The sequence below is a fragment of the Glandiceps talaboti genome, chromosome 3, assembly GCF_964340395.1.
Source record: "Glandiceps talaboti chromosome 3, keGlaTala1.1, whole genome shotgun sequence".
Lineage (NCBI taxonomy): Eukaryota > Metazoa > Hemichordata > Enteropneusta > Spengelidae > Glandiceps > Glandiceps talaboti.
Genome location: NC_135551.1, coordinates 20,062,192 through 20,076,002, shown reverse-complemented (window position 1 = coordinate 20,076,002; position 13,811 = coordinate 20,062,192). Strand labels below are relative to the sequence as shown.

The 13,811-nt window shown below is 36.8% G+C and overlaps 2 protein-coding genes across 2 annotated transcripts in view; both read left to right on the top strand.

Annotated features, from left to right (window-relative positions):
• The window catches only part of LOC144433178 (histamine N-methyltransferase-like), a 13,108-nt gene extending 12,345 nt beyond the window's left edge, over positions 1 to 763 (top strand). Inside the window, exons 5-6 of the mRNA XM_078121487.1 lie at positions 1 to 108; positions 387 to 763. The exon at positions 1 to 108 is cut by the window's left edge and continues 43 nt beyond it. Coding sequence (XP_077977613.1) covers positions 1 to 108; positions 387 to 763 — 485 coding nt within the window. The remainder of the gene's footprint in view (positions 109 to 386) is intronic.
• A 2,461-nt stretch (positions 764 to 3,224) lies between these two features.
• On the top strand, positions 3,225 to 13,811 carry LOC144433177 (ribosomal biogenesis protein LAS1L-like). Its single transcript, XM_078121486.1, has 10 exons — positions 3,225 to 3,382; positions 4,048 to 4,173; positions 5,205 to 5,277; positions 6,250 to 6,474; positions 7,757 to 7,854; positions 9,311 to 9,396; positions 9,897 to 10,109; positions 10,652 to 11,023; positions 12,081 to 12,198; positions 13,366 to 13,811. The coding sequence occupies exons 1-10, from the start codon at positions 3,225 to 3,227 to the stop codon at positions 13,511 to 13,513; spliced, it is 1,617 nt and encodes a 538-aa protein (XP_077977612.1). The 3' UTR covers positions 13,514 to 13,811.

Below are 13,811 nucleotides of genomic sequence, written 5' to 3'. Positions count from 1 at the left end.
TACATCTAATGCAGTCACTATATTTTTCCCGAGAACTGGAAGACACGTTGTTATTTCACTACAATTCCCTAACGCCTGGGGGCGTCCTCTTGATATGTGTCAACTCCGGTAAGATTTTGCATGTCATTCAATCATATGTGCATGTGCATGTTGGTTTCCCGTTTTCATACCTTTGTTCTCTTATAGAGGCGGCTCTCTTTGTTCTTTTATTTAAATACAGCTTTAATAACATGCTCTCGTTGTATTCGTTTACTGGAATTATCCAACTTTTGTACAAGAGCGCCCTCTTTGCCGAACTTGAGAAGTAGAGCACTTCTATTCTATACGTATCTCGGATTTCTGTCCCTGAATATTTTAAGACAAACTATTTCTCAATTTCTTAACAGATGACAACGCTCGGGCCAAACTACTTGAAAAATTTATGACGGGCAGATTTGGTAGGCATGCTTCGGATGTCGAAGAAATCTTAGAAAAACGAAATTGGCGTTACACCAAAGCCACTCTGCCAATGATTGCAAACGTCTCTGAAATTTATATCGAAGAGTCAGAGTTCGGAAAGACGCTACTCGACTACCTGACTGGTGCCATTAAATTCCGCGAGAGGGCGCCCGCGCACTTACTCGACGCCGCACTCTTTCATTTCAAGGCACCCGAGAACTCTTTCAACCGAAAGGGCGAAACCTTTGTTAAGATGGGAGTAGAATTTTTCGTCGTATACAAAAGCTATATTCCTGCTCAGCAAAATGACACTGGTGAAAAGTGAATGATTCGTCATCAATGAATCAACTACTGCAGCGATGCAAAAAAATGCGACAGCGTTCAACTTGAACTCATTGTGATTCTTGTACGTGCCTCAAAGAGTAAGACGCAAGGACTTGATGTACATTACATCGGAAGAAGTTCAACGTCAAGTTTTCTGAATTTGCGCAAAGAGCAATATTAGTAGACAATATGTACTTTTACATGTAAGATGCCAGGAAGCTTTATGCTTATTCGTTCTGGAGAAAAAAAAGATGGGTAATTGACACTATTCAGTAGTCTAATTATAAAACCCAAAAAAGATTCATCAGCTTGGTTTCATGAGATATAGAAGGTTTAATTTTGATCACAAGCAGGACAACACCTGGCGATAACATTCAGTCCACTGATGAAGTCAATCGAGTCTAATAGACGAAACTTTTGGACGAGGTAACATTTCCTGCATGTGATAAAATAACCATTATATATGATATTGATATGAAATATTGATATGTAGCTATATGAAATAGATTGCAAAGCGCAAATTTAAAGAGGAACGCTGTTCCAGGAAATAAAAAACACGAATATTCCTGACACTTATTAGGGGTCATGAATATTCATTGTTCAACCATTGCGTAAACATTTCTGTGGACATCCATGAGGCTGTGTGGCCAACAGCAAATTAAAATTCCCCAAATGAGGACCAAGTTTAACTTGATGTCTATCTGAAATCTCATGTAATCATATATGTAGGAGATTTAAAGCAATGGAAATTATAAAATCCAACAGAATCCAAAGTTCATGGAAATGCCTTTATTTCATGGCGTGGCATTCCCCTTTAAATATCCCTAAAGTTGATAACCATGGATAAAACAAGATACATAGCCTACATGTATATATGGGCTATTTGTCAAAAAGTAAAATAGTTAGACTAGCAATAAATACAGTAACAAACGCTATTCATACAAACACAGAAATAGAATAACATAGATGCGTGGGTTTAGCTAGTGTAATTAATTACATAAGCGATGGCTGGTACAAGCCCTGTAACTGATTCTACTACACCGTATTACCATTTCACTGTTGATAGAGGTCAAAGACCTGGTGATAAACGATTGGACATGGATGATTTATTTGCGACGGTATTCGAAATTATTCCGCAGAATTGTGATCGTGAATTGTGGCAAAATATCGGCGTTTCCAAAAACAACTTCCTATAGTCTTCTTTGTAGCTCAATAAGATTTTTTTATGTTTTGTCCCCCCCCCACCTACCACCACCTTCACCACCACCACCACCACCACCACACGGTATATATTATTAATTTTATGTAACACATTGTTATTCGTCTGAAATAAAAAGTAGACATTCATAACTAAAGGATGGTAAATGCGAGCTTACTGAATATTTTTAAATTGTCCGAGTACCCCACCCCCACCAACACCCCTATGACTGTATTTAGACGGTACACTGAAAAATGTGTTCACTGGCGGCACTTTATCGTGAGATCTGAGTGAACAATTCGAGGTCATGAAGGTTCATATCATTGCATCAACATTATTTTACACATTCCAAGTTCCGTATTTGATACACAATTTACACATTGAACTTTTTAGTTTTTACGTTTTGTAATATGAACGCCTTCACTTTTGATTCTGTGATGTATAATTTGCAACATTGATTTGATTTCGTAAATATTCAAAGCTTATTAATTAAATGTGTAAAGTTTCTATTTAGCGAAGTAATTTAGATAATGATGACGGATATCGAATTGATGGGACAACCAAAGTATGACATTCTGGGTCCGAGTATTCGTTCTTCACGAACTCGAGTACTGCGCCCTCAACCAGAATATCATTCAAGGGAAGGGAAGGGTGTATATTCATATTTCATTTGGTTATATTTTCTGTTAGTTTTCAGTTTATTTCTCCACAACTTTGTCCTTAAAAACTATCTAACTGAATCTATAGTCAGACTTAAACTTCGCTGAAAAGGTAAAAACGATATTTAGGTTATGCATCGAAATTTCATGATTCAAGACAAGTAGCAGATTATAAACTTGGCTTTATCCAAGTACATTATAACACATTGGTCGATTAAAGTGTACAAAATGGCATCATCGCATAAATAAAATAATACAGATAAAACAGAAATGTGGTTGTATTCTGTAGTCGTTTGTTGAGCCTGTTGAATTGTTCATGTGTGGTAGTTGTGATATACTAGTACCCAGTGTTAAAAACTGTGAGCGAAAAATATGAAAAGCGCCACCTACGACATATTATCCACTAATAGTGAAACACTCAGAGATAACGACGGTACGGACTAACCTCTGAAGTGAAAATAATGTATACTATTACTCGAGTAAACGAAGGAAGTATATTTTGTGTTGTCAGCCATACATATGTGTGTGTTTTTCGCAAGTGTTTTTCTTTTCTTATTTTTACTCAAATAAAGAAAATTAGCGAACGAGGTTAAATAGAATCCAAGATGGCAGCCTCCTATGGAGGCAGCGTGCGTTCGGGTGAAATTCGGGTTGTAGGGTGGATTAATAGGACTGAATGGGAGTACGTGTACAAATCATTGTATGGTAATGATGTCAACTTGAAGAAAAGGGCATTGGAGAGGATAGCAACCTGGAAAAGCCGGTAAATATGTTTGTATTTCGCTATCATGGTATCACTGCTTCTGTTCCGGGTCCTCAAATTCACCATAGTCTAGCTCTGGATGTATACGCTACGAGCGTTTACATCCAGAGCTACCATTAGTCCTGCTTGCATACGGAGTAAGTAGTCCCTTCCTTCTTTTTCGTGTTGAGGGTCATGTCAGAGACCCGTGCACCGTCAGCAAGCAGGACCAATTCACCGTGTATTGTTACTATGTAATATCATGGATATGGACATCCATGTTTGCTTTCAACCGTACTACATGCAACACCCTCACTGTGATATGATCTGACACCAGTACTTCAACTACTTGTACAAATTTATCCTTAGCTCTTACATTCGACAGACCAGGCTCTTGACAAAGGATAGCACTTTCAACATCAATTATGATCTACATTTATTACTAGTTTTGCAAACATTATCAACATGGTACATGTATATTGTCAAATCAAAAGACCCACATCAGATTCGAATTAAAATGTTGGTGTGAAATACATTATTTGGCCGAGCTTGAGAAAAAGTTGGTCAAAAACAAACAAAAAATGATTTTATGGTAATCCTTATAAAGGTAACGATAATGTGATGACCTGGGATTGAAACATAACCCTTTAACATTGCATTTATTTTACATATGATATATTTGACAGATTTGTTAGTAAGATGCCAATAGCCATAGACTGTACAGCATCTTTAGTGAATGCAGTAGTACAAGATGAACTCAATACAATTGATGTACACAATTTGAGGTCTATCTACAGTATGGCCCTAATCAGGTATAGTATACAGTTATATGATAAAATCCCACGACTGTTAGAGTGGCACACTCGGGGGTGGGGGTGGGGTATATGACAAGTGCTTGCAGTATTCTTTGGGCCAGTGCCACCATACTTTCACAAAGTGTACAAGTGTAGTGCGTCAGAGTGCCACAGAATTTACCACAAACATGATTAGCCACAGTAGCACTTACGAGTCATAAGGTTCTGTTATTATTACCTATCTTTATCCAAAACAGCAAATCTCTTGAAAAAAATACAACTGTGCATTCATATAATGTCCTGCCCCTGGAACAATAGTAGTGTATTCATTTGCATACAGACATATTCCCAGTTATGCATTAAATGAATGTTTTGGGTATAACCGTATTGCACTGCATTGTGATAGCACTGGTGCATGTACATACAACATTTGAAATGTGGTTGGACAATCACGGTTGAGGGATGGCTGGTGTTCTTTAATTTCAATTGATCTTCATATTTTCCTAGGCCAATAATTTGTCTTCTCTACCCAGGACCTTTGAGTGTTCTGTTGTTATGTGCCTCAGGCAGTCTGCCCTCTAACGATAGCCAAATTTTGTTGTTGTGAGTCAAAATGAGAAAAACTGGGATTTCCTGTGAGAGTCACCACATAGTAAGAGTTAGGGGAACAACAAATTTTGGTGCGTCACTAGAAATTTTGTGCATCAGTGGTGTATCCAATTGGTTTAGAGGGCACACTGGCCTGTGTCTTTCATATGTTCCCATCATACATTGTATGTTTCATATGGATACCATCTCCCACCTATTCACAATAGTCTACTGTCAGGTGATACCACTAGGAGGTCACCTGACCAAACGACATCATTATGCTGATGACGTCTGAGTGATTCAGACGAAAGCTACATAGTCATTCAAAAACTAGATTCTGATAAAGTAACTTCACTATTACTACATATCCATGTCATTGGTAATAATTCAATTTTAAATTGGTTTTTAAAAGGTTTATATATATAAACACAAAAATTTATTTAAAAATGTTCTGTCAACAGGTTTGTGAATATGATAACAGACAAGGCTCAAACCAGACAATATGCTAAACCTGTACATATAGTAGCTGAGCAGGTAAGGTCATTTTTTTAATACAAATAATGACACTTTTTTCACCCAAACTATGTCTGCAAAGTTCTTAGTTCAAAGTTCGTGGAGTCATGATGGGTGAATGGTTAGCGTGACCGGCTTGGAATCTACAGGTTGCAGGTTCGAGCCCCGTCGCTGCCTGCTGTTTGTTTCTGAGTGGCTAAAGTCCTTGGGCAAGATTTGAACCACGACTGTGCCTCAGTCAACCCAGCTGTATAACTGGGGACCTGGTAGGATGTAGGTTGCAATGTGAAGGCTTTAATCCTATGCGCTTAAATGGCTGCAATGGATTGTATGCTCCCCGGGGAGTTGAGGAAGACTAAAGGGCCGTTGTGCCGTTCTGATCCGAGCCAGGGGTAATAATTGTAAAGCACTTTGAGCAAGTGGGAAAGCGCTATATAAGAAACCAACATCATTATTATTATTATTATTATTTTCCAATACAACTATTTTGCAGACCTATCTTGGTTTTACAAAAGGACTAGGAAAATACTGACAAACAATTCATTATTTTGAAAAATTTGAAAGTGGAAAAGATGTGACTGTTATCCGATATCTTGATACATGTGAAACAATAGAATTTGGCTGCAGTGAGAAGTTGGGGGGGGGGGGGGGGGTGCAAGTGCTGAAAAGAAATTATTTGGAACCAAATATTTCATAGTGCCTTCACCTCCTATACTCTAAGATATGTTGTGTTGTTCAGCTCTATCAGGTTTCTCTGCTGGCTGATAGCATGGCATGAATGTCTGTATCGTACAGACTACTTCACCTCCATTTGCCCAAATTTTTAGAGACCCCTTGATCAAGTATTCCTTATTCATTCTCCATATTTTTTTCCTGAAATGCCATTCCATGGTTTCTGAGTCACCCCTTTAAAGTCACACAATCACACATTACATGAAGATACCATATCCTTAAAATGATGTAAAAAAAATATTAATTTTGTAAACTTTACAGGTTGGTTTACCAGAATGGCTAGTTAACCTTCGGCACGAAGCAACTCACACTGAACTGCCATCACTACAAGTGCTACGTACGGGTGTCCAATACACACTGGCATGGTTACAGATGGAGTACTGGGAGGAGAACACAGAGAACAGAGAGACAGCAATGGATGATGAAGAGGAGTTTGATGATGATATTCGAAATGTAGTTATAGCATACCAACAAGAACAATATCAGGTCAGAGTTTGAATTCACTATAATTAGATGTTATACCCCAATAATTTTCTTCATTCAGCCAATGAAAATACGAGTGACCTAAGGGGTCTTTGTCACTACGAGTTGATAGACAACCTTTAGATCACGAGTATTTCCTGACTGAATGAAGAAACATATTTGAGAATAACATAATTATACCAGCCCCAGAAATATCAAAGAAAATTCGGGGAAAGTATTGGTAATATTGAATGTTTTGAACCAGTGATGTAGACACACGTTGTCGTGACATAGATGTACATTGTTGTGATGTAGAATGACCAGAATACCTGGCCTGGTGGTTGTGTAGGAACTTTTGACTCTCGCCTTTCCCTAGTCTGTGTAAAGATATGTTGCGTCATTCCGCCCTCACTGGCCAGAGGTTGACCGATGTGTGAGGGCACCCTGTCACAGCCTACTTTACAAACTAGCCTTTCTCCTAACCGTCTAGCATTTCGCTCATGGTCTTTTACTTAATGAAGCTTTGGCCAGAGAGCAGGCACACATTCTTATTGGTGTTTTAAGTTTTGCCACTGTGAGATAACATCAATAGTGTCACTGAGTGTAATTAGAACCTACTTATATGGTTGGGTGGAGTTCATGATGGACATATATGCATCTAAGTGGAGATGAACATTAATGCAGGCAATCATAATCTTAGGATTGTATACATGACTGCAAAATGCTAGATGGGTAGGACAAAGGCGAGAACCAAAAAAATCAACACAGTACTGGACTCTAGGCTATGTACTAGCAAATATTGTATGTTTACTACCAGATTTATGAGGTCGTAGTCTGTTAGACCATTGGAAAAATCACTAAAAATGATTTAGCTAATCTGACTACAAACCCTCCTCCCCTCTCTCTCTCTCTCTGATTCTACGTAACTTTCTATATGAATCTCTCTCTCTCTCTCTCTCTCTCTCTCTCTCTCTCTCTCTCTCTCTCTCTCTCTCTCTCTCTCTCTCTCTCTCTCTCTCTCTCTCTCTCTCTCTCTCTCTCTCTCTCTCTCTCTCTCTCTCTCTCTCTCTCTCTCTCTCTCTCTCTCTCTCTCTCTCTCTCTCTCTCTCTCTCTCTCTCTCTCTCTCTCTCTCTCTCTCTCTGAACACAAATGTTGTCAAAAGTTACATATATTTATCAGTGTGTAAATGCAATAAGTTTTTTAGATAATGTCAGTACCAATCACTTTCCAGCAAACCCTCTCAACATATTTTCTATTTACTATAACATAGTTCTGTTGTTGAAGTCTTCAGTTATTTTTCCTCAGATTCTGGAAGATCAAAAGTCCAGTTCAGCCAAAGAAGAAGAGAAAAAAAGAAAGAAATCTGTGAAGACAATCAAAGAAGTACTACTCAGTAAAAAAAGGTAACTGTATTTATTTTAAACAGTCAATTCTTTTGTCAGAAGTTGTGTGGTGTTACTAACATGTTAATTGTCTCAAAATGCCTAGCACTAGCTACCTTCAAACATTGACATGTTTTATGTAAATTAATTCATCCATACACATGTACATGTACATATAATTATAGATAAAATGATGTAGACTGGGTGTTTCACACAATTACATATGTGCCGTGCACAGTGGGGATGTAGAAGAAGTCAAGTTGAAATGTTGATTATCAGTTAGAAAATGAACAATTATAGCTATTAAAATCTTCAAGTCCATGTGTAATGTTTTCATTAGAAGCCTGTTTTTACTGCACTGTGAAAGAATAGCAATGCTTATCAGTGTTCAATGTGATTGGGCACAGGATCCTGCTGTGTTTTATTGTGTCTCTGTTATTGTTAATATGTTAGTCTAGAGTTGAAATATGTATATCTTTGTGTCAAAAACATAATGTCGCATGAGTGAAACACCAAGCCTACATCATTTTAGCTGTAATGTCCCATGAGTGAAACACCAAGCCTACATCATTTTAGCTGTAATGTCCCATGAGTGAAACACCAAGCCTACATCATTTTAGCTGTAATGTCCCATGAATGAAACACCAAGCTTACATCATTTTAGCTGTGATGTCCCATGAATGAAACACTAAGCCTACACCATTTTAGCTGTAATGTCCCATGAGTGAAACACCAAGCTTACACCATTTTAGCTGTAATGTCCCATGAGTGAAACACCAAGGTTACACCATTTTAGCTGTAATGTCCCATGAGTGAAACACCAAGGTTACACCATTTTAGCTGTAATGTCCCATGAGTGAAACACTAAGCTTACACCATTTTAGCTGTAATGTCCCATGAGTGAAACACCAAGCTTACACCATTTTAGCTGTAATGTCCCATGAGTGAAACACCAAGCTTACACCATTTTAGCTGTAATGTCCCATGAGTGAAACACCAAGCTTACACCATTTTAGCTGTAATGTCCCATGAGTGAAACACCAAGCTTACACCATTTTAGCTGTAATGTCCCATGAGTGAAACACCAAGCCTACATCATTTTAGCTGTAATGTCCCATGAGTGAAACACCAAGCCTACATCATTTTAGCTGTAATGTCCCATGAGTGAAACATCAAGCTTACACCATTTTAGCTATATAAGTACTGGTACTAAAATTTAACCAAAACACATAATTTGATATATAAAGCTGTGAGCTTTCAACTGTAAACTGTCAGTCTTTTTCACTCTGTGATATATGGCAAAGTGCATGTTGAATTATTTCAGAATTTTAGTAATGTTACATGACATATTTGTCTATTGTGTTAAACCTTGTCTATTTGGATATGGTCTTTCTAATTGGTCTATTTGTAAGCACCCTGATTATCACAACCAATCATACTGAGTGTTATAAAAATCCAACTTTGATATTTTTTTCAGAGAGTCCCTTGTCAAAGCACTGTTACAAGATGGCTTCCTGGTTCCAACTCCCGACCAAATGAAATCCTTGAAAATAACACTAGAAGGTTTGCTAATGTGATTATTACAATATTCTACTCACTCAGTCACAGTGGCTACATATTATTCCACCTTTTTTGTTTGCTGTCAAACAGTAACAACAACAACAAATAAGTAATGGTCTTACTGTCTTCCAAGCAAAGTTTTACGAACTCAAAATATGCAAATAGAGTTCTCAGTTCGTACATATGGGAGTGGGGACCATGTCAAAGTATAGTGATAGCCTGTAAACTTTCTGTTGAATAGCGCCCTCTATCAACAGTGTGGAGATGTTGTACATGGATGAGAGGAAAGAAAAAATTAAATGTTGTAATTCTTGGCTTTTTACATGAAAAAGATAATAATATTAAATTTTGTTGTATTTATGAAGACTTCCACTTTCTTTAAATCAAATAAATATTGTCATTTATGACTGACAGGATTTTTGTTCTTATAAGTTTCAAAAAATTATAATCAAAATTTTTTTTACACCTGTAATCTATAACCTGTTATTTTCTGTTCTCTGTAGATTTTCAGAGTTCTTCCAATCTTCCCAGTGTCCCATCCAACTTACTCAACTTCTGGGAACCAGTGGTACAGCTATTCCATCAATTAAACTACATCCCACTGCTTGTTCACAGCCTTCTGATTGAACTGTGTAGATGCAGTGATCAGGATGCCTTTGCTACTAAATGTCTGGCAGGGTGGATATCATGTCTTTTAACAGCTGTAATGAAAACAGGTGAGGCTAGGAATTATGGGTTATTGTACTTTTCAACTTGTGGTGTCAAAGGTTATGAAAACTCCAGTTTGGATTAGGATAAAAATTTTGATGTGAAAATCGCCTTTCTGACAGATTTCAAGAAAAAGTTGGTTCTGAAAAAAAAGGGGTGATCCTATCAAATCCTTATGGCCTTGATGATAAAATGACGCTGCTCTTCAGTCCATATTAGAGTTTGAGCTACTGTGCAGGAAATTTGTATGGCTGTTTTACCCCCACTTGACTGATGACATGGTATGAGCTAATTGTCTCTCTATGCTGGATCATACCACTTGACAGTGAATAGGTAAATCAAATCTACATCAGTGTTACTGTTAAGGGTGGTAAGTAGGTAAAATCTACCTGAGTCCCCCCCTGTCAATTACCGGGGTTCCCCCCCCCCCACCCATATTATGGTATAATCATGTATGGCAAACTATGCCAGATTTCACAGATTTTCCCCTTCATGTGACCGAGGGTTGCCAGTCCTTAGCATAAAAAACACTGTATGATTATCTTTACAGGGTCTAAATCAAGAGAATCCGATTCATCAGATGAAATGTACAACATGAAATGGACAGATCTAGTCAACTTGTGCATTGAGAATCCCAGTCATTTTACACTTGGCTTCCTACCAATGATTGTGTCACATGTACAACCAGCTATATCAGAGACTACTCAAAAAGAAATCGCAGAACTTTCAAGGACGTTTTTGAACTCAGATGGAAAGTTAGCTGAAGCCAAAACAGGAACAATTTATAGTGTTGATAACGTGCTACATGAAGTAAAAAAGAATAGTAATAAACAAGACCATGATGTGAGACATGAGGAGACTTGTACTAAACAACCAAGAGTTGATTTGAAGAAAAAAATAACAGCCTGGCAGATATGTACAGGTGAGTTCCTAGTATGACAACCACCTAACAGAAACAAAAGAATATAGAAATGCTACCATTGAGGGCTTACTTTTATGTATCAGATTCAACTGTGGAGTAATGTTTTATATTCAAAAGATACTTAGATTAAGGCTTACAGCACATTGCACAAAAAATGTAAAAACAAAAGAATCTGCAGTGTACACTATTGAGGGCTCACTAGTAATAGTTTTGGTTGAGGAAACTGTTATGGTTGTGTTTGTTAGTTACCATGTGTATGTTCGACAACAGTAGAAGGCACCAGGCCAACAGATAAGAGTTGGTATTGTTCCATTTTTTTATTTATTAGTAAAATATTTTATTTGTGTTTGCTTTAAAAATGGAGTGGGCAGTGATAGCAAACATGGGGTGATCTTACATTTGTTATATAGGCTTAGCTAACAATGTAGCTACAACCCGCAAAAAAGAAAGAAAACACTGGTGCTTTTGCTTGTTTGTGATACTGATACATAGCAAAGAGACAAGGTTCATGCAAAGACATACAATGTAGTTAGTGCCAGTAAACTTATCAAAGCATTAACACCACAGATCTGAAGAATCTGGATACCATGACTCTGTTTACAGATAGAACACTATACATTGTAATATTGGTTATGACTGTTACTGTTACATTATAATGTTGACAGGTAATTGATACAAGCATTGCTGTGATCTTACATCAGACACATTCACTGTTGTTTTTGTATCAGTTGTAGAATCGTTTTTACCTAATTTTTATCTTTGCATGAAGTCTTTAATTCCTTAGCTCGCTTCATTCAAGCAAACACACCGGTATTATTTTGCAGGTTATAAAATTTGAATTGGCTCTGAAGAAGAAGAATTTCTAATAACGCACAAAACCTTTGCATTATCTCTTACTATGTGGTGACTCACACTAAAACCTCAATTTTAGCAGTCTGACCCACTACTGACTACAGTTTTTTGCTTTCTTTAGAGGTAATACTGCAGGCTATATAGCACCTGCAAAATGTGTTTGTGTTTTCTTTTCATCCATTGATCTTAAATCCTATGTTTTTAGATCCAATTGACTGGTCCCAGTATCCCATTGGGATGGTTCCAGATCAACCACTGGAAGATCCAGAATATTTGGACTTATCCACATGTTTTGAAACTGAAGGGGGAAGCCGAAGGGAAAGGTACGCTTTACCTGGGAGGATTCTATACAGCATATATAAATATTTGATGGATAACACACAAGTTGACACTTTAGAGAAAGTCTCTTCGACTCACGAAACATAAGAAAAAGTGTGTGTGTGTGTGTGTGTGTGTGTGTGTGCGTGCGTGCGTGCGCGCGCGCGTGTGTGTGTGTGTGTATAAACACGATAAGTGCAAAGTAAAAAAAAGGCAGTTATATCAAAGCAAAAAGTAATGTCAATTTTGAATGTTTTGACTCATATTTTGAAAACAGCAGAGCCAGTGACGTAGACATGTGTCGTTGTGACATAGACACACATTGTCGCAACGTAGAATGACCAGAGTATATATTCCATATTTTTGTTGAACCTGGCTCATGCATGGTATAAAATGTATATATATTTATATATGAATACAGTTGTACCCAGATAAAAAGGCAAATAATTTCAAAGAGATATCTTTGAGCTGACTGCCTCTATCGAAAAAAGACTAGCAGTTGTATTTTATTTTCACCATGACAATTTTTTAAAACATTTTCTTCAATATGGGAACAGGATATTCCAAAGAATTTTGTTAGTATTTTCATTTTTATTACAAATTAGATAGGAGTATTTAATCCCAGGATGTGTCCTGCAATTCAATATGGTATCTACTTAATTTGCATAAAATTAGAATATGGGTACATTTGCATGAATAAATTATAGGTCACAAGTACTGCATTAATTAATATACAACACAGTACTCAGAAGCTACACATTTTCACATATTTCATTTCACATGATAGTTTTTGCGGTCAAAAGCTATATTGTATTATTCATTATATTTTACAAAATCATGTATGTATTGCTGTAACTTCAGAACATAGAACACAGTTTGAGTACTTTTTAATGTAATAATGCATAATTATACTGACGAAATTAATCATGAACAAACTGAAAAGTTCTCTGTGAACAAAACATTTTTCTCAATCAACTTAATTCTTTTGAAACCCAACATTACGTCAGTAGCAGCTACTTCTGTGTGTGTGTTTTTTTTCAACAGTTAAAAAAATTGAGGAAATGATTGTATTCTTAATATTTACAATGATTTGAGGAAATGACACATTGAATCAGTATTGTTGGTTATTGTGACCACTTCCTCATTATTCTATATTGTCACTCCTTTCACAGACAGGAAATCTACACACAATTGGATCTTGATGAGGATTACTCCGGAGATATGGATGCAGAGGATGTTGCCATGACAACAAGTGTTGGGACTGCTTCGTGGACAGACAATGAAATAGTGACATTGAAAGATAGTATTTCTGTTTTCTAAAAAAAAAAAATAGACAGTTTATTGAAAATGTTGAGACAGTAAATTGATTTATTATTAAGATTTCTAAAAGACGGTTGAAAGGCATGACATTTTAGAATGTGTGAGATATATGTAGGTAAGGTATCATTTTATAAATCAGACATCTCCACATCATCAATAGTAAGCTTTCTAATGAGACCTTTGACCTTGACCAACATTTTCAAGGTCAGTCGATGGGGTTTTTTTTTAAAGTTTTAAACTCTTGATTTTACCCCTTTGAAATGTTTCATGATATTAAATTAAATATTGTAAAGTTAAC